The sequence below is a fragment of the Amblyomma americanum genome, chromosome 3, assembly GCF_052857255.1.
Source record: "Amblyomma americanum isolate KBUSLIRL-KWMA chromosome 3, ASM5285725v1, whole genome shotgun sequence".
NCBI classification, from domain to species: Eukaryota; Metazoa; Arthropoda; class Arachnida; order Ixodida; family Ixodidae; genus Amblyomma; species Amblyomma americanum.
Genome location: NC_135499.1, coordinates 196,083,630 through 196,104,244, shown reverse-complemented (window position 1 = coordinate 196,104,244; position 20,615 = coordinate 196,083,630). Strand labels below are relative to the sequence as shown.

General features: G+C 48.6%; 1 protein-coding gene across 1 annotated transcript; it reads right to left on the bottom strand.

Annotated features, from left to right (window-relative positions):
- Nucleotides 1–2,760: 2,760 nt before the first annotated feature.
- LOC144124337 (uncharacterized) lies at nucleotides 2,761–19,318 on the bottom strand. Its single transcript, XM_077656971.1, has 7 exons — nucleotides 19,079–19,318; nucleotides 16,928–17,235; nucleotides 15,913–16,320; nucleotides 12,610–13,030; nucleotides 11,746–12,062; nucleotides 7,047–7,823; nucleotides 2,761–3,005 (listed from the first exon to the last, which is right to left on the bottom strand). The coding sequence occupies exons 1-7, from the start codon at nucleotides 19,316–19,318 to the stop codon at nucleotides 2,786–2,788; spliced, it is 2,691 nt and encodes an 896-aa protein (XP_077513097.1). The 3' UTR covers nucleotides 2,761–2,785.
- Nucleotides 19,319–20,615: the final 1,297 nt, after the last annotated feature.

The window sequence follows — 20,615 nt, the reverse complement described above, 5'->3', positions numbered from 1 at the left end:
TTGACCTTCAAAGCAGGGTTGGGCCCCTAGTCCAGGGCTCCACTGAGTCGCGCTGCTTCGCTTGCGTGCTGCACCATTGCCCTTTGGGCGGCGAGCTCGCAGCTGGTGAGCCGGCTCTCCCACTGCTCCGCACTCGGGCCACGGTTGAAAATGGCGCTCCACTCCTGAAACCTCACTGCTGCCGAAGCAATACGGGTGCACTTGGGATCATTTGCATGGAGAAGTGAAGCCCCATGGTTCTTTTGCAAGTGCGTAACTATTCAGTTAGGAACTTAGTATCCCAATGAGGCTGCTCCATATACATTGCAGTTTAGAGATACAAAAACGAAAAAGCTGCGTTACGAGGCGCGAAAGAGCTGCTTTGGTTTACCTAACCAACAATGACAAATTTGTGCGGTTAACGCAGTTAAGATGAGGGAACTGATAATCGCTTCCTAAATTCATATTTGTATAGCGAGCACTACACACTAACAGAGCAAGACAAGACACCCGCCCGATTAAACTAAATTTTACTGGACGTTTACATGGAATATACACATTTCATTGTATACACACACACACACACACACACATATATATATATATATATATATATATATATATATATATATATATATATATATATATATATATATATATATATATATATATATGTAAGCGTCCAGCAAAGTTTAGTTGAAGCCTAGTAGGTCGCCTGTCTTGTTCTGTGCAGTGTGTAGCGTTCGCTAGAAAAAGATTAACCTGGAAATTTCGTAGCGTGAGCTACACTGGCCGGGGCTGAGCAGTTTCGCGTGGCTCCTAGAGAGCCGTGCTGCGCATGCGCGAGGAGCAGTGACGTCACACGGCGCACAGGTGGCGCGCCGGAGCCGCCGCCGCTGCGCGCGCCTCGCCGGTCATAGCCGCGGCAGATGCACTGGCGCCGGCGTTTGCCCAGCTGTGCGCCTCCGTTAAGCAGTAGCCAAGTCTGACGCTGCGCCGGAGCCGCTTGATAACGCCTCTCATTTTGTGCGCATGCGCAGAGGTATCAGGGGGGTATACATATAGCGGGGCGGTTGCCAGTGTGGTAAAGCCATGGAGAAGGAGAGCGACATTGCTGCTCAGCGGCAATGATTCTCACCGCCTCAGTGTAGTTCACGCTACGTATATCCTGGCATAGCCGAGTCAAGTCACTGCTAATTTTTTATGGCGCGCAAGGGCAACTTTGGCCGAAGGGAGCCATGGCACAAGGTATTTTAGTCCGGACAAGAAGGGGCCAAAGACCCATTTCTCGAACATTTCACCCCCGATAACCCGGCCACCAGGCCAGAAGAAAGCTCGTGCCCGCTGTATAATCGGCGGGAACTTGGGATTGAACCTCGCAGCTCCCACAGCAGCGGATGCTAAACCACTAGTCCACTGCTGGCGTCGCCTATGATAATTTTTTGTACAATAATGATCATAGCAATATTACATTGTAACAAAGATTATCACATACCTTGGAGCATAACGCAGCGAGTCTGGAAAAGCAAGCGGGACAGACTGCACCTGAATGCGTCAACTATTTTAGGCGTATATGTGATTGTTTCAGGTAATGTCATCTGTCTAGGTACTTCTCGCAAACGCTGTGACCAACTATGGATATTGCGCGGTAAAGATACACGTAAACTAAAAACTATGACCGGCACAGAGGGACTTACCAATGGAGGCTTGTCTCGGACCATCGCTTCCGGAAGTCCAACGAACGACGCTCGACCGTGACAGCTACAAAGCAGGCTATGCATTGCCAAAGGACATTGCCACTCGCACAGAGAGCGATCATGATAAGAGCATATGCTTCGTGAACAGCGTCCAAACGGGCAAAAGGGTACCACCCAACACAGCTGCACGGAATCTGCAAGCACTCTGGCGCAGCAGGAAGTTGCAAGCCAGCTAGCAGGATGGACGTGTACCTTAGTTCGCTGAAAGCCGCGAGGAAATTTTGTCAAACGCCTGGACGTACCGTCCAAACTCCAAATGTCGATTTATTTGGAATTGTTATTCACACAAGCATCGAGTGAAGACCGTAATTTAGCCATCCACAAAACACGTGAGTTAAGTTCAGAATATCGTTGAAAGAACTCGACGTGGTCCTTTCAAGCCGTCTAGAGCGACGCTCTAGGAAGAGACGTCAAAGTAAGTGTTTACGCGTATGTCGTGATTCACATTATAGACAACTTGCGACGAGTGAAAATATCCTCACATATGCGGGGTGACAAACTTCCAAGTCACAATATGAATGAGTACACATAACGTCAGGTGCGCACTGTCCAACGCCGTGAGCAGCAACAGCAGGGAAAGCGCTAAAAACTGTTGAGGCTTTCCAAACTTGCGAGCGCACTTAAACCTATTTGGTGAGAAGAGTGGCATGTACACGTTCAATAGGCAAATACCGGTCGATTTAACGCAAGACTTAGCCTCACATGTAGCAAACAACCAACTCTGCCTCTGGCATTTTCAGCCTAAGGCAGATTCTAGAATCATGTAGTCGGCTGGTTCGCACTGTATGTCAGAAAGGCCTTCGACATTCGAGGAGTTCATTTTTGAGCCGCACTAAGAAAAACTGTAACCGCTAAGCCAATAAGTCGTTCTAAACAGTCTGGTTAAACAAAGTTAACAAACGTAGTAAAATAACATCATGACGGAACCGTGCCACAGATCATACCGGAAAGTACATTATCAGATGACAAAAGTTGGAAGCAGCACTATGCTTAAAACGTGCAAAATAGGACACAATATCGCAGCAATGAGATCGTTAGGCGCGTGGTGTTCAGAAGATCTCGCAGCGTTCGATAGGGTTCATGGGAGATCCGTCAGGACATCCGAATGCAAGGGCGAAGGGTTTGAAGTTCTTCATGGCGACGGTGCAGGCCTCGGACGTTATTGTTTTGTTGCTTCCGACCCGACAAGAACCGTGGCACACGGTCATGAAGAACACCTGCTCGGGGGTGTAGTTATCCAGGTCCATGAGCGGCGCGTCGTATCCTTCCCTGCAAGACGCATTAAAGCGGCTCTGAAACACCTACAGAGGAGAGCACATCAACTAGCTCAATCGCTGCACTGTGTTGTCATGAAAACCTGCGCCAAATAATACACTTCTGCATGCAGCAGAGGATCCACAATCGCGCGCTAAAGTTGGCGAGCCCTTCCCGGCGACCTTTTTATGCTCGCACCCTCCTCCGTCGCTCGCATCTACGTATACATGTTGAGAGGTGACTACTGTTAGATTCTTTCAGACGTCGGGAAGCTACCACGGCCGCGGCCAGTAAGCCGCGTAGCTCCGGCGGGTCAGGAAGCCCCGCCCCCGGAGGTGGGTCGTTTGAGGAGCGCCGACCTTCCAACGTAAAAAAAGTGACGAGAGGAGAGGGAAAGGCGCGAAGACGCTGAATTTCAAATTTGGACTACACGTAACTCAGCTTCTGCAAAACGCATGAAAAAATACTTGCTGGACCATATTCGTGAAGCGCCCTGCTTTAACATCCCAGGCATACCGCAACTTTATTAGAGCCCCTTTCAGAGCTCCTTTAAGACTTCATAAAGCACGCGACAAAAAAGCACATCCACTCAGAAAAACTTCAGTACCAAGCTAACTGCTCCCTCATTTTCCGCCAATATGCTGCAAAAATGGTGCAACGTATTGAATGAAGTTACTGAACTGACGCAAGCTGGTAATATTCTCTGATCTCTTGGTACCTGATCTTTAACTGTGTAAATAAAGTACTGCATTTACTCGCTCAATGTACTAGCTCGCATACTGAACGCACCGTTAATTTGGCTGATAAAAGCTAAAGTTCTTCTCCCGCGCGTGATTAACGTGTCTCGCTCTTTTGGCACGCAGTCTGCTCCTGAAGATAGAGAATGCTAGCAAGTGCCCTTTTTTGACGCCGAAAATTTCGCAGTGCTATAAAGCGCCGTCTGTTGAATTTCAACGCTACTATAATACCCCACATTACGACACGAGCAAACAAAGAGCTGTGCGAGGAATGCGAGAACAAACCCTACCACGCCTAGACGCAACGGGTTCCTCTGGTCGATCTGACGTACTATTGACTGTAGCAACTTGTTGCAGTTAGGCTTCCCGCGGAATTCTGTGGGCTGGACTAAAGTTACCACTGGTTGTGCTCTCTTTGGAGTTACAAGCCGCAACTCAAGTTGAGCTACACGTGCGCGTTTCAGATAAAAGTGGTTGATTATTCTTGCGACCGCAGAGACCATACTGAAGAGTGCTTTTTGTTTTATTTTGAAGTTCAATCATACCAGATAAAGTGTTTGCCCGTTCTATACGCCTGCTTTTCGTTCTGTTTTTACCGCTTCAAAAAATTTTTCGAACATTTCATCCCGCTGAATGAAAGCACCCGCCAGATTTTGAGCGATATTTGGAGAGGGGGAAAGTGCGTTCATTATGCGAATAAATACTGTACTCTTCGTAGCGTTAGACCGGCTGCAAAAAGTTGTGCCGACAAAATGTAGAATTGCAAGGTTTCATATCTGCGTCGTTTTCGAGAGGTGGTCTGACGTACTCTTCCGAGAGCAAATGCATTCGCAGACAGAATTGAAATGCGAAAAGAACGCATCTGGAGGCTGAGCGTTGTACATGCGACATGTGACTTTAACCCAGTACGAAAATTTTTATTCCTATGCATACAGCATCATCACCGTCATTACTCTGGTAATTCCACTGTGGGGCAAAGGTCCCTCCCAATGACCTCCAATAAACTGTGCGCCGCGCCAGCCGCTGCCACTCTACCAGAACCAATTTCCTAACCTCGTCCGCTCATCTGATTCTCTGCTCCTCCTTTAGTACCCTTCACCCCACTGCCCTGCAGTGGGCGTAGTCAGGCTGACAGTGATGATGATGAGGATGATGATGACGACGACGACAACCTGGTGGACCATCGACGAACTGTTCTCCGCGCATTTTCCGTCAAGCACCACATTTCTTCTTCTTGATTTCCACAAGAATATCATAAATGCACTAACCCCATTCCCATCATCCTAGTAATTTCTTATGGTCGAGTTCTCTGCCCCTACTTGGCGTTGGCAGATGTGCTTCCTTACCATTTCCTCTCCAAGAATGTCTCTGGTAGCCTTGAGGTCATGAGGCAAATTATATACAGAGTTTCAAGCTTTCCTACCGCAATATTTCCACCGCCTTCCGACGCATTTGCAGTCATTGGACCGCCATCTGTCGGCTTTCCTTTCTTCTTTACTAATTTCTTTTTAAACCCGAATTCCTATTTTTACGGCGCTACTATTATTGCGGTAAATATTTTGCCTACTCTTCAAACCAATGTAGAGTTCCTCTTCTTTCGGTTCATTTCAATGCCCGAATTCCTGTTTGCTGCTTTCAGATATCCTGCGTGCTTCAGTGCTTGTTGAACCCCCCTTCTCGATGTTCTTCCTTTTATCGATTAGCACCCGATTATTTTGACACTTCTGATAAGTCGACCTCTTCTGAGGAGTTCTTTTCATGCTTTGCATTTTCTCGCTATCCTTCATTTCCTGGGATAGCTTCTTTATTGCTTAGTTACTCTTCATCTTACATCGATTGCCCATCTCTTAGCTAGATTGGAAAGTTGGCGATTCATAGAATCCGCGTTAGTCTATTCCTTTTAGATTAAAGTGGTCCTGAAATGCGGCGCCTTCCGACAGAGTTAAATGCGGCGCCTTCCGACAGAGTTCACTGGTTTATCTGCTTCAAATTCTCAAACCTCCTTCTTTAAATCTAGGCTGATTCTAGACATCATCCGTATATGGCCGCAACATATGTCCGTTCCTAACACCTCCTGCACAATTCTGGAATGGGCACACATTGCGAAGTCTCTTTCACCTTTAGTTTCTCCCTTCTAGCTCTTCCATCTCCGCTTCCTATTCGCGCCTTTGCGGAAAAAAAGCATTCGCTAATCTTCGATTACTTCTTGTAGATCCTGTAAGCGGTCCTTGTTTCCTGCTCTTTGCTTACCTACGTCTTCTTCTACTTGTCACCCACCAGTGCAGCAAGCCTCGTTTTTAATTTATTCATTACCGATTTTACACCCTGAAGGTAACTTTCAACCACCTCGACATATTGGTGTAGTTGCAAAAGCGCGCGCTACCTTGTACTCGTACCTTATATCAAGCTGAATTATCACACTGCCGCCCATCTTCTAGTTGAAGCTGAAGAACTAGTCGATGTTGCCAGTTTTGTCCTTAATTGACCAAGAAAACTCCCCATGTTCTCACTGCTCTACCCAGGCAAAACACAATGGGCCCTTTACCGTCATTGCGCCCAAGTGGGCTAGTCTTCACAGCAAGAAACAGCCTCAAAGTTGGCTTTCCTGGCACGAACTACATTTATTGCGGACGCCGTCCAGCCATCCTGTTAGCTGTTGGGAAATTAACTTTGCTACCTCTGACTTGAAGGAAGTGCAGCAGGCCAGCATGAAATCGGCTAAAAGTAATGCATGAATGCTGGACTTCTACTTTTATTCCCTTCAACTGCAACGAAGGCCAGTGTTTGCACACAAAGAATTTCTACAGTTAAATTTTGGACTTTGGAATTTAGTTATTGCTTATCGCGTCTTTTCCTCACCACATCTGTACGGATTTAAGAAGGGGTCATCCAATCCAGACGCACGTAAACATGACGCAGTCTCGCCAAAACACAGCTTTCACCCATCGTCAACCACAGAAAACCATCTACTGCTAGTCGAGCAGGGTATACCTCAAACAGCAGAACACTCATGTAACAATCGTAAACAAGCCCATGAGCACCATGCAGCACGCACTCAGACAGTGTAAACATACCGGACTCGCGCATGATGCATGTCAAAGAGAGAAAAAAAAACTACTTTTTTTAGTAATAAACTGAGTTTCGTAAAAATAATTTAGAAAGGCCACAGCTGCATCTAAGCCGCAGGATTATCATAAGAGATGCCAATTGGTGTTGCAGAATCTAACCACTCTATGATAATTTCTACCTCCAGCCTAGAGATATGCTTCTCTCCACCACTACATGCAGCCTAAAAAGCTTTGTGGACAACGCGCTGTACCTGCCATATTGGAGGTAGGTCGCGTAAGTCGTCTCGAGAGCCGGGAGGTCTGGAAACACACCCTCCTCGTGGCACGCCGCAGTCAGTAATGCCCACGTTGGCGAATTACCAAATCCTCGTCTCCCGGAGGTTCCACCGGCGGTCCATGATCTCGTTCGCGGACTGACTGTGCTGTGGTTGCCGTTAGGCTCAATGGAAGCAGCCTCCGTAGACGTGCTGCTGTCGTAGAAGCGCTCCCAGTACGAGGTCCAGGAACTCGTCCACGAGCTGTCTACACTGTCGCTGTTGACTGCTTCACCGGTGCTAGCCTCCGCATACGAGTTGTCTTTGCCGTCAGCTCCACCGGTAGTGACCCCCACGGACGCATTCTTATCGTCGTGTCCTGTGGACGACGTCGAGGGACTCGCCGTCGATGAGGTCGCGGTAATGTCGCTGTCGCCGGATCTCGAGATCGCGACCGCCGCGCCGGCCATCCGGAACAGCTCTCTGGCGAAGAGGAAGCCGACGCCGCCGTATAGCATGGCGGCCGTGCCGTCATCGGCGTAGAAGGGCGACGCCAGCACTGCTGTGCAGAGGGAGACCACGTGCCTGATAGGGTCGTGCGACGCCATGCTGAAGTGGTCGGCGCGGAACACGCGGGTCGCGTTGTCGCGCGCCGCCGTGCCCAGAGAGCGGCGCAGCGCCCGGCGGCTGGACAGCCAGAGCTCGAAGAAAACCCCGTTGGACGGGTTCACGGAAACGTTGCCGTACAGCGCCTGCAGCAGGTCCTCCAAGCTCCTGCGGCGAGCGAGCGCGGATCAGAGTAAGGGAACGGTATAAGATGTCGATTGTTCGCCCTTATATTCGATTCCACGTCTGGCATATACCCCGCCAAGAGGCTAATCCCAGCAGCTCTCTTGAGCTAACGAAGAATGGCAAACAGAATCAAAATTAATTACTTTTTGGGTATATTCGCCTGATTCTTTTATCTCAAGTTAGGTTCCCAAAAGTGGCGACGCCATTCTCCAGTTTACTACGACATCAACCTAACCTCACTTGCACCTCACAATGGTGTCAATACATCGCCGTGCAGCATGTAGGGGGCAGTGCCATGTCGTATCACGGGGAAAAATATCAAAATTAATATTTTAAGCGCAAACCTCAAAACCAGAGCTGTTACTAAGAATGACGAGATGACTGAGTGACCGCAGAACATCGCGAAGCCCCAATGGAACGCTTGCTTTCTCTTTGTCTGCTTAATGTGGCGGACTGTCTTGCCTGGGCAAAACGATTTCATCAAGTGGTCTGGCCGAGTTTCCTTCCCACGGACTTATCGTGAACATAATTTTGTGGAGCACGATCTTTTTTTTTAGCCTCAGCTTTTGAGTGTTATTGTTCCTTCATCCGATCCACAGTAAAAGCAGAAAGTAAGCAGTCCCCCATTTTATCCCTTTGCGGCAGGGCGTATACAGTTGTGCCCACGACATTACAAACTTTTTCTCGGACCTGATAGAATTGTTTTCATGCAGTTAGTGATGCCGGCTACATTCAAATTGACTACTGCACAGAATGGCAAGGCGCCTTGCCCGGTCTTGCTAGAATTCTGGTTTCATTGTGCGTCTAGACAAAAAATTCAATTTGCCGACCTAACGAATTGAGCTGGACGTCGCGACGGTCGTCTTGCTGCCTACGAAGCTCTGCCTCGCGCTGTCACTTTTTTCTTCTCTGAAGCGGTGGAATGTTTTACAAATGGACACTGTGCTAAGTTTTGGTTGCAGTAACAGTTGCGGATGATAAAAGAATAATTAATTGGGCAAAAGTGTGCTTGCTATAAAAACGAGGCTGCAAATCCGGGAGTGTGGAAAACAGCAGCGTGTATGAATTACTAATTACTTTGGCCATTCCTGTTGTTTTTGTAAAATAGGGGTTTCGAAACACACACGCAGATTTAGCAGATTTTTCTCAATAGTACAATGTAATTCGTGTCTTAAAAGATTAAAAATAACCCAGCTCTGACGCTCAACAAAAGAAAAATAGTCTGCAGGGTTCTCAATCGCATCATCCTGAGCACCTTACCCTCGTCCGAGGATTCCCAGTTGGAAAAACAACAAAGGAAGAAAAGGCGGCAGGTGAATCCTACATTCACATCAGTATGGACGCTGCGTTACAAGCTAGTTTTGAAAATCCTGCGCGGCCTGCAGTGCATTTCGTTGTAATTCGCCAGCAGTAGCTATCCGTATGCAACAGCGGTTGCAAATACGGGCGCTTCGCGCGCGCATGCACACACACACACACACACACACACACACACACACACACACACACACACACACACACACACACACACACACACACACACACACACACACACACACACACACACACACACACACACACACACACACACACACACACACACACACACACACACACACACACACACACACACACACACACACACACACACACACACACACACACACACACACACACACACACACACACACACACACACACACACACACACACACACACACACACACACACACACACACACACACACACACACACACACACACACACACACACACACACACACACACACACACACACACACACACACACACACACACACACACACACACACACACACACACACACACACACACACACACACACACACACACACACACACACACACACACACACACACACACACACACACACACACACACACACACACACACACACACACACACACACACACACACACACACACACACACACACACACACACACACACACACACACACACACACACACACACACACACACACACACACACACACACACACACACACACACACACACACACACACACACACACACACACACACACACACACACACACACACACACACACACACACACACACACACACACACACACACACACACACACACACACACACACACACATACATACATACATACATACATACATACATACATACATACATACATACATACATACATACATACATACATACATACATACATACATACATACATACATACATACATACATACATACATACATACATACATACATACATACATACATACATACATACATACATACATACATACATACACACACACACACACACACACACACACACACACACACACACATACATACACACACATATACATATATACATATATACATACATACATACACTGGGACGAATTCTACCCAATCCCAAAATATAAGGTCGAATTCTCGAAGTGACCGTGAATGTGTAATGTTTCATCGCAATCATTTAGGTATGCCTAAGTTGGCAAAGCAAGTAACGTTAGAGAGTGCCCTTTTGATGCCCTAATGCGATTTCACATGATGCAACCGGAGCCGTGACTACAGACGAGAATTTGAGTCTGCGTGCTCGCATTTCAGGCACTCCCCGGCTAAGCCAGCCTGGCTCCCATGCGCAGAGCTTTCGATTCGGCCGATTCTGCCCGAAACTAAAGCCGGATTTACCAAAGACGTCGAGTTAACATTTCGCAACCATTGTTCAGGTCGCACGCCATTTTTAACAGGGGACCCATATGTGCGGAGATTTCGGGCACCCGAGAACACAAACGCTGACGGATATGTGACCCTCAATTTACAATTCAAAGAAGCACTACTTCGTGATAGTTCCACTCACTGAATTGAGCGACTTCAATGGCAGGCTAAGCTCCGACAACAAGCACGCTCGATTCACGTTGCCTACGACTACGAAGTGTGTGAGGTTGAACGTCGCAAAGCTACACATGGGCTAGGAAGGACGCCGTGGTGGAGTACTCCAGATTTTTTAGACCACCTGGGATCTTTGATGCGCGCTGATAGCACATATATGCATGTTTTTGCACATCGCTTTCATCGAAATGTTGCACCGCCGTTTGTGCGCAGCTACGCTGTGGCACCTCTATTTCGAACACTTAACGGAGAGCTTTCGGAAAGAAAAGAAAATTGAACCCGTGTTCCGGGGATGCGTTGGGACTACTGCGGTAGTCTACCCAAGAGATAGCGTCGACCGGGAGGTAAGGTCGGGCCTTTCGAACCCGGACATCGAGAGATTGTCGCCGAAGCAGACACGGGCGAAGGATAAGAAGACTTAACAACGGTTTATTTCCATGGCAGAAATAAATTGATGCTCTTTATATAGCACAGAACACGCATTTTTATACGCTGCACGTCGCCCAGGAAAGTGTTCCGTTCCTCAGGGGGAAAAGTTGGACATATCGAAATATCGCGTGACACTGGTTACTGGCACACAAAGCCTTATTCCTTGCGATGCTTACACTTCTGGCAGAGCATGTATACCCGCTTCCCTTCGGGTCGCATCACTCACGATGCATCCCTACAAGGATTCCACATATGCGAATGCGCGCGACTATCCGTGGCCAGGTGGATACATCGTCAAATATGGGTGAGGCAGCTAAAGAATTCTCCGTATTAAAGTATTGCAATGCGCTGCAGCGCTGACCTGCAAAGCGCATTCTGACAAGCTCCAAGTATATGCCGTCTGCGTTGCATCGTAGCAGCCACCAGCGACGCTGATGTCACCCGCTGTGCGTCCTGTAGTTTGTAAACGTTCCCCTGCTCCACGACGCGTCACAAGCCGTCCCCCTACCCCGAAGAGCTGCCAGCTACGCCACTGCATCGGTTCACCGACCTGCTGTCACCGCTGTCCTCTGGCCACAAGACAGTCTGCCAGCTCCTAGCAGCTGAGAACAGGGCCGTCAGAGCGGCGTCCCCGATCCTCGACGAAGAAATGGCCTTCTTCAGAGCCACGCTTTGCAGTCGCTCGAAGAGGTGCGCGAGCTTAGCCCGTGCGTCGGCCTCCAGGCGCTCGCGCTCCAGCACGGCAAGCAGCACGTTGTAGACCGACTCGACCTGCATGGCGCACATGAGGGCCTGCGCCAGGGCGCCGAAGAACTCGACGGTGCGCACGGCACTGAACACGGCCTCGGACGCCAGGGGAGCGAGGATCTGCGGCGGAATTGCGTAGCGGTGCAGTTCTGTTATGCACAGCCACGGTGTCCTTTCATATCTGATCGACACGCACAAAACCTCGGGTTATAATAAAGGTGGTCTTCGAATTTCTTCTGAACACTCCACCCTTTCGTATTGCTTATTTTCGATGCTTCGGAACAGGAGAAGGCTCATGAACATTAAAACTTCCCCTTAACATCGTCTGAAGCCCTGTGTTGCGATGTGCGAAGATAAACAATATCCGCTAAGAAGCGAAATGATTTGCAATATCTGAACGGCAGTGTATAATCGTTAAAATCTCAACGGCAAGTAGTATGAATGCCGCTAAGCCTGTCAGAACTGCTCGAAAATCTCCTCACCTTTTTGCATTCAAAGTAGAATATGCCCTGAGAGGCGATGAATTCTATATTACATGCGCGAAACCGAGCCAATTCTTATTCCGCGTTTCAAATTTTGAATAGCGTTGTTGGATTGTTTCGTGTTTATAGTCCTACTCTGCGCATACGTCTAACGCCTTACGAGGCACTCAGGTCGTGGCACCCACCTGGGCAACCCACCAGCTGGTGTGGGCCGCAACGTCTGCGGCCGAATGGTTCCAGAAGAGCGACTCAACAGTGTCCAAGAGAGCGACGTCGCTCACGTAGACCCGGTCATCCAATTTGACGGGCGCAGAGGCAGTGCCCGTTCCCTCGGCCCCAAAGGCCGACTGCAGAGCGCGGAGCCAGTCTTTCGGACCCAGTGGGTACACGAAACGAGCCAGGCCTCTCACATCGCCCAGCCACGGCTTCGCCGACGGCCGCGAGGCGTCCACTACCGCTTTGCTCAGATCGCCCATGATACTCGACTGGACGTCGCCGCTTCGCTCCATCAGACCGCCTTGCCAAGCCTCGTCGCCGAATACCGTGGAGGACACGAGCCGAGAGTAGCTGTCGAGCACGGGTTCGTCCGCAATTCTGAAGTGGAACCTGCATGCGCAAAAAGGTACAGAAAAAATGCAGAGTAAAGAGGTCTGCGCAGTACATCTGCTACCTTTAAATGTGGACCCACACGACAAAAAAGAGTCATATCATATCGCGATCCGCGATCTGCTACCGTGGTCCGCTTCCGCGGAGCACCACTACATACGCGTTGATTGGTCCCGGCGCGGGAGGCGCGCACGCAGCTGACATGAACGTGGCGCCATCTGGCGCCCCCATGGTGTTCTGCGCGCGCGCAGTGGCGCCACGCGGAAGCGGTTCACGGTAATAATAATAATAATTGGTTTTGGGGGGGGGGGGGATGGAAATGGCGCAGTATCTGTCTCATATATCGTTGGACACCTGAACCGCGCCGTAAGGGAAGGGATAAAGGAGGGAGTGAAAGAAGGAAGAATGAGGTTCCGTAGTGGAGGGCTCCGGAACAATTCCGACCACCTGGGGTTCTTTAACGTGCACTGACATCGCACAGCACACGGTCGCCTTAGCGTTTTTTACCGGATCGCGGATCGCGCTATTCTATGACTCTCTAAATAGAATAGCAGCCCTTTAGCGCTAATGGAACGAATTACTCATTCGCGTGCCGGCCATCTCAGTCTGTCGGTGAAGCGGCTAGTTGTAATACTAACCCCTGATGCCTGTTCCGCGGGCCAGAAGTGTAATTGAGTTCATTTCAAGAGAACAGCTTTCGTTCGATCGTCACCGAGCTAGCACCAGTTGCCGTGTAAAATGAGGTAAAATTATTAATAATAATAATAAAAATAATAACTTTATTTATTTCCATCAAACTCACATGATGCCGGAGGCCTGCAGAAAAAGCTGCCATTAAGGCAGCTTGACAAAGACGTAGGCCCCCACACTGGCAATTACACGTAGCGGTCAGCAGTCATGAACAAATATATACAACAAAGTGTGAAACAGCAAGCAAAAGTTATTACATTTAAAAAAGGAAGTTTGCACAAAACCTGACTGTAACAAGAGGGCACGCAATTTCAACAACTCTCATCGCCGGAGATATAAAAAACGATATAGCAAATGAAAGTGATGGTTTGAGATAGAATGTTGTGAGACTATTTTGTTGTTTTGATGATTTTTTTAGTTGCTAAAGTAGTGACGAAGTTTCTTGAAAGTAATATTATCGGGTTGTATGTTCTTCTGATGCAACGTATTTAAAAGTCTTGGTAACCGGTTTTTTAACATCTGTAAACCATATGTTGTCCTACATGTTTCAACTTCCCCTCTCTCAAAATTTCGCGTGTTGTATGTGTTGGGATGATTTCTTAAAATTAAATAAAAGGAAGAAGAAATAAGAGTAAAGGCTGCCAGATAAGTCAATGCAGCGAAAGCGTTGCATGACCACTGGCAGTCTCGCGGAGAAGCGGCTACCTTCAGCCAACTCACGATGCAGCAGCATAACACAAAGGTAGCCTTGTGCCATAATGCAAAGGTAGCATTGTGCCAGTTGGTCACACGCATGAAGGCAAACGAGAAGCTCACGAAGCGAATTCTAGACCTTCCAAATCTTTCACTGCGGCGTCATCTTTCTAGACTTTTCCCTTTCCACAAAATATATTACACAAGTGAATCGCTAAAATAGTCTTTTCGCTGCTCCAAGTTGTGTATCATCCCGTATTGATCCCCTATTCAAAGTGTGTGTTCCAAGTTGTAGAACTAACAGGTACTTTCATTCGTTCCTGCCCAAGACCAACTCAGACTGGAACCACCTGCCCGCCTGCATCGTCTGCATCCCAGAATCATTAGCGTTCAAATCTGCGCTTCATCATCTATGTTAATATCTCTCCTTTTTTATTTGATTTTGATTAATTTCTTACCTCTCCTATCTGTAACGCCTCAACGGTCCTGGTAGTAACCAAATAAATAAATGAATAAATGAATAAATAAATGAAATAAATAAATAAATAAATAAATAAATAAATAAATAAATAAATAAATAAATAAATAAATAAATGGGTGGGTCGTGAAGGCAAAAGTGTAGGGATATAGCTGTTAAAAGACGCCACACTAATGGGTCGCAACACGAGGTCAATATATTAACTACATTACCTTCGAGTTATACGTATAAGTAAATTCCTTTTTGCTATTGGGTACGGGAGAAAATGAACTAGAGCCACACTTCAGGATTAAACACTGGCGACAGCTACGACTGATCCATGGCCTACGAGATCGGGCATAAAGGCAGGATTTGGTGAGCTGGGCTAAACCCTGCCGCGGTGTGTGTGCGATCATTATGAACGCAGCCACAAGAGTGGACCACAGCGTCGCGGCGCTGAACCCTGCATCCTGCGAATACAGACCACGGCAGGATGGTACGGAGCGTCGGAATGGGTCCTGCTTTTCGAACACGCGTCGAAGAACAATACGGTGACATTATTCTAACCTCGTGCCAATTATTCTAACAGTATTCGAAAAGGTAAGAACACATTCCATTCGTTTTGAATAATTTTAAACGCGCTGTTTGATTCCTTCGAATAATCAAATAGGAGTATATTGATTCGCTATTCGAAATTTCCTAATACCCGCGCACCCCTACAAAAGTGCACAAAGGAGATGCCCGCCCTCTCAGCACTCTTACTGACTTCCACTGACCTCCTTCCTCTGCGATTCTTGAAGTTTTTTTCAGCGCTACATAAACGGTAACGACACAGAGAGAAGTACATGGGACGGGCGCTGTCTCCAACCATCTTTAATAAAGCAGACACAGTCTATACATTTATACACAATGAAGGACCAGATCGCATGCTTCCCACCCTCATGCGCTCAATTTCAAGAAACCATGCTTCACCAACTAGCCCCACAACGCGTTTTTTAAGTGACCTTCCTCTGCGTATAATGCACCTTAGTGTGAAACGCACCGGGCGAAAGTGTAGGCCAGTCTTGAGGGCGTCACGTAGATCGTGCGCCTTCCTCCGCTTGCTCCCGGTCCTGGTGGCGCCGTCACGAGCTCCAGGTCGAACCAGAGCGACAGCCTCCAGTGGACGGCCAGTACCGCCAACGTGCGCACCATCCCCGGGTAGCGGGCTCTCTGCAGCAGCCTCCGCGTGTCGGGAAACGCGAGTCCCAGCGAGCGCATGAACCACCTCACCGCGTCCGTCTCCTCGCGCATGTCCACCCGGTCGCGTGACATACAGGCGGCAGCCATGGCCGCTACCCGGCCAGCGGTGGTCGGCGCACCGTCTGAGGGCTGCGGGCGCGCCAAGTCGGAGGCGCGCTGCAACCACTCAATGTTCACCTGTTCGGGCACCGAGGCCGCCTGTGGGAGCCTGCAGAAAGCAGCCGGAGTCCGGTCAGCACACCGGTGAAAACGCGGCACAGAGTTCGTGGCCTGCCTTGACGACGAAAGTAAAACTGAGCGGGCGGTGTTAAGTCTCTGAGGGACCTGCACTTTGCGCAGAACTACGTACAGCCCAAATATAAATGGTATTGCATGACGTGTGGTGTGTGAGCACGTGGAGGGCTTTGGAATAATTTCGACCACCTGGAGTTCTTCAGCGAGCACTGAAATCTAGCAGAACACGGGCGCCTTCTGTGTTGCGCCTCACTCGAAACGCGGCTGCCGCAGCCGCGATTGAACTCACGTCCTCGGGCTCAGGAACCGAACGCGCTAACCACTACGCCACCGAAATATTGAAAATCGGTTCTTCGGGAAAGGAATTGGCGCAGTATCTGTCTCACATCTCGGCGGACACCTGAACCGCGCCGTATAGGAAGGGATAAATGAGGGGTGAGAGATGACAGAGAGCCTCTTCCTATCTCCCTTCACGACTGCGGTTGAGGTGTGCACGCAGAAGAGATATAGTTCCTGCGTCTTTCGTCAAAACCATTTTTTTTCGTTACCGCACGCGAACATGCTGCATTACGGGTACGCACCTGCGTGGCCACCTGGAGCACACGAAGCGTCCGAAGTCGACGCATGGCTGAGCGCCGGGCTCGCTGTCGCTCTGTGCGCCGAGTTGGGATGCGTGCTCGCGACACCCGTACGTCTTGCACAGTTCCACATCGTGCACGGCGGGAGCCCGCGACCATATGAAACGCAGCGCCACCAGCGCCGCCGCCACTGTCGCCACGGCCAGTATGCCGGCCAGCAAAGCCATGGCACACGAACGCTCCACGTCCTTGCCCAGAAAATGGTGGTTGCGCCTCGACAGCTGACCGGGCATGTGCATGGCGCCAAGGGCCTGCGCAGCAGCGGTCTTCGATGTAATCGTGAACACATCGCTGTCATGAACACGTTACTAGAGTTTTAGTTTCACGTACGTAGAGGCTTCACGTACGTAGAGCTCTTACGGGTGACCAGTGCGCATGCGCAGAACGCAAAGGGTATGCGCGAGTCTCACGTACGTATTCGGATTTTTACGTTGCGGTCTTTGCGTTGCTTGCGTACGTATCGTTGACAAACATGGCGGCGCCCTGCCCGCCGCTTCACAGCGATAACAGCTTCGTCGCTAATCCCTCGACGCGATATCGTGTTCTAAACTGTTGTATTCACCTTCGATTTGCCAATTCTTACCCTCGCATAAGGTTTCAAGCGACAAATAGCTTTTGTTTTTCAGGCAGAAGGGCGATTTTTCAGCTGTTAAGCCTGACAATGTAGCGTTGGTCGTCGTCATAGCAACGGTCTCGCGAGATCTCGAACTGAGAGAGCCCCAAACCGCCAAACACGAGGACAGACGGAATTTGCTTAAAACATCCAGTATACAGACGGAATGGCTTGGCTTAAAGACTTGTCTTGGATGATTTAGGCTACAACCACTGTCTGTGTTTCTTAGTAGATAGCGCTAGGAGTAACGCGCGGCGTGCGTCGCGTACGTGTAACTATAAGGGTTTCAAACGACCTGCGTGCAGGCTGCGTAGGCTTTTCACGTTGGCGTACGTGAACCCTCTACGTACGTGAAACTAAAGCTCTCTACTGTCTCCCTGTGTAGCACTTGCCGGGTCTTTCGTTAGAGGAAACGCGACGTAAAGGGGCGCTAAAGGCTAACTATAGCCAAGACCTTCGACTAGCCACACGGAACACAATCGAGACAGGAGGAAGTTGAAGTCCGTCCACCTTTCGAATCGCCGGCGCAGCTTGAAAATATATGGATCAATTCGCGACGACTTGCCCGGGATATGATGGCCAAGCTAATACCGGAAGAAGCCAACATGCGAAAATCACCGAATGACATAATCGCAATGGCATTCAATTTATTTCGTCACGTGGTGTAACTGACACGCGAGCTACTGATATCACCCGATGTTTCGCACATCTGCGTTTTGTAAGCAAGTAAAGCTCTCGAGCGCGTCCTTAAATTCTAATAAGGTATCGTATTCTGCAATATGCAGACATGATCAAAATTACTATCACATCCAACTTTGGTTTCGCAATCTGGATTTGTAAAGAGCGCAGAAATGCTCCTCTAGAAAAACACCGCATAAGTTTTCAAGAATTCAATTTTGATGCTGCATTGGTGAAGCATCTAAGAGAGAAAGTTCGGACATGATGAATTTTAAAGCAGAAATTTAGCACAAGATGTACATTAGTTATATAAACGAACAGAAGTGTAGCACTTCAAAGTTGTTAAATTACGTTTTTGATGCAGCTGAAGGTATACAGAACAACAATGTGTCAATGAACACCGCGTATTGAAGAGAGTATAAAGAGGAAAGAACTCTAAGTACACCCTACAAGAAACTGCCCAGTCGTTTAAGCGATTTTCAGTAAATGGAATAACATTAGTAATGTATGTCAACGGTAAGCATTCTCGCAAAATTAGCATACAGAATTCAAAGCTATAGAATTTGAAATAAGAAAAATGTTCTACTCCTTCTACTCTTGCGATTTCGATGCGTACTTTCTTTTTTACCCGGTGCCTTTATATGTCAACAATCTGCCTTGAAAAGTCGCTAGATTCTAACTTGTTCGATTGTACTCAATAGATTTTATCGATGCCGATAAGCCGACTGCCTCGTGAAACCACTGCGCCATTCCCTCGTGTGCAGAAAGACCCCCCGAAGTCGCATCAAGTCTGGAGCACGCACCATCTCCCGGAGACTCTGGAGAGTCCGGCTGTGGCGCGCCTGGTTCTGCCTTGTGGGGCTGGTTATGGGCGGCGACTGCACTGGGCTGGGCGTGTGCTCAGACAGCGGCGTCGATATTGACGGCGATTTCGGCCGGCCCCATCCATAGGCCACGGAGCGAAGATTGTCCAGCATACTTGACGGGACATTCGCCGGCGGTGAGTCCGCCGGCGGTGAGTCCGCCGGCGAAACCACCTGCATGCGTGCGGCGCCCTTTAGAGCATAAACCACTGCCTCACAGCGACTTGAGTGCGGTGCGCGTATTGGCACAGAGCTCCAAGATACTCATTTCTTGAAAGTTGCAGATCGGGACACAGCTTGGGTGTGTTCAACGAGCTTGTTGTTATGCTGCAATACAGTGGCACGGTCAGTGTTATTGAGATTAGGAATTAGACTTTGTATAATATTACCCGGCTCATAAAAGGTGTTGGAAACAGGTATAAAGAAATCAATGTGTATCTGCTTCAAGAGCACGATCTGCATGCCATCAAGAAGTAGCCGCCTTGAGCCTTACCCCGAACAACGTGGACAAGCACCACCTCCTCTCTATAGGGTCACTAAACTGCCAAAATGCATTGCTAATCGAGATAATACATATCGAAATATGGCACAGCTTTGCAGTGGCGATGGACGATAGCGTACATGTGAGACTACTTAAGCAGAGTAGCAGGTTTCAAATGAAAATGCCATGAGAGCGTTCAGGAGCCCGAGACCTTTAATTCAAAGCGCAGACCGTGCCCCAGCGCTTACTTCTTAGGTAAGCTTCGCTGTCTTAGCCGAGACATTGGCGTATGAATTCGTCATTAGTTTACTTATCAATACTGTTACGGTACACAGTCCGCAATAATATCACTGAGGCCCCACTCGGTGGCCGTATGTACGCAAGAAATATAACTTTACCTTAGCGAGAAAACTCACCGGTAACCTTAGGAGGCGCATAAATGAATTATTGCCAACTGTCTGTAGAAATATTCTCCCAGAATACGGTTTACTAGTCGAAATTATTCCGGAGCCCTCCACTACGGCACCTCTTTCTTCCTTTCTTCTTTCACTCCCTCCTTTATCTCTTCCCTTACGGTGCGGTTCGAGTGTCCGCAGAGATAAGTGAGACAGTTACGGCGTCATGTCTTTTCCTGAAAACCAATTTTCTGGCATTTTTTTATGTATACATGAATCACCAAAGCTTACATCGGCACGAATCAATGTTAAATAAAAAATCCGCCTCGGTGACTCAGTGGTTATGGCGCTCGGCTGGTGACCCCTAAGACGCGGGTTCGATCCCGGCCGCGGCGGACGAATTTCAATGGAGGCGAAATTCTATACGCCTGTGTACTGTGGGATATCAGTGCACGTTAAAGAACCACAGGTGGTCAAAATTTCCGGAGCCCTTCACTACGGCGTCCCTCGTAGCCTGAGTCGCTTTCGGACGTTAAACCTCCAAAAACCATAAGTAGAAAATTATTAATCCATGGTCATTCATTAATGCATATGAAGGCAC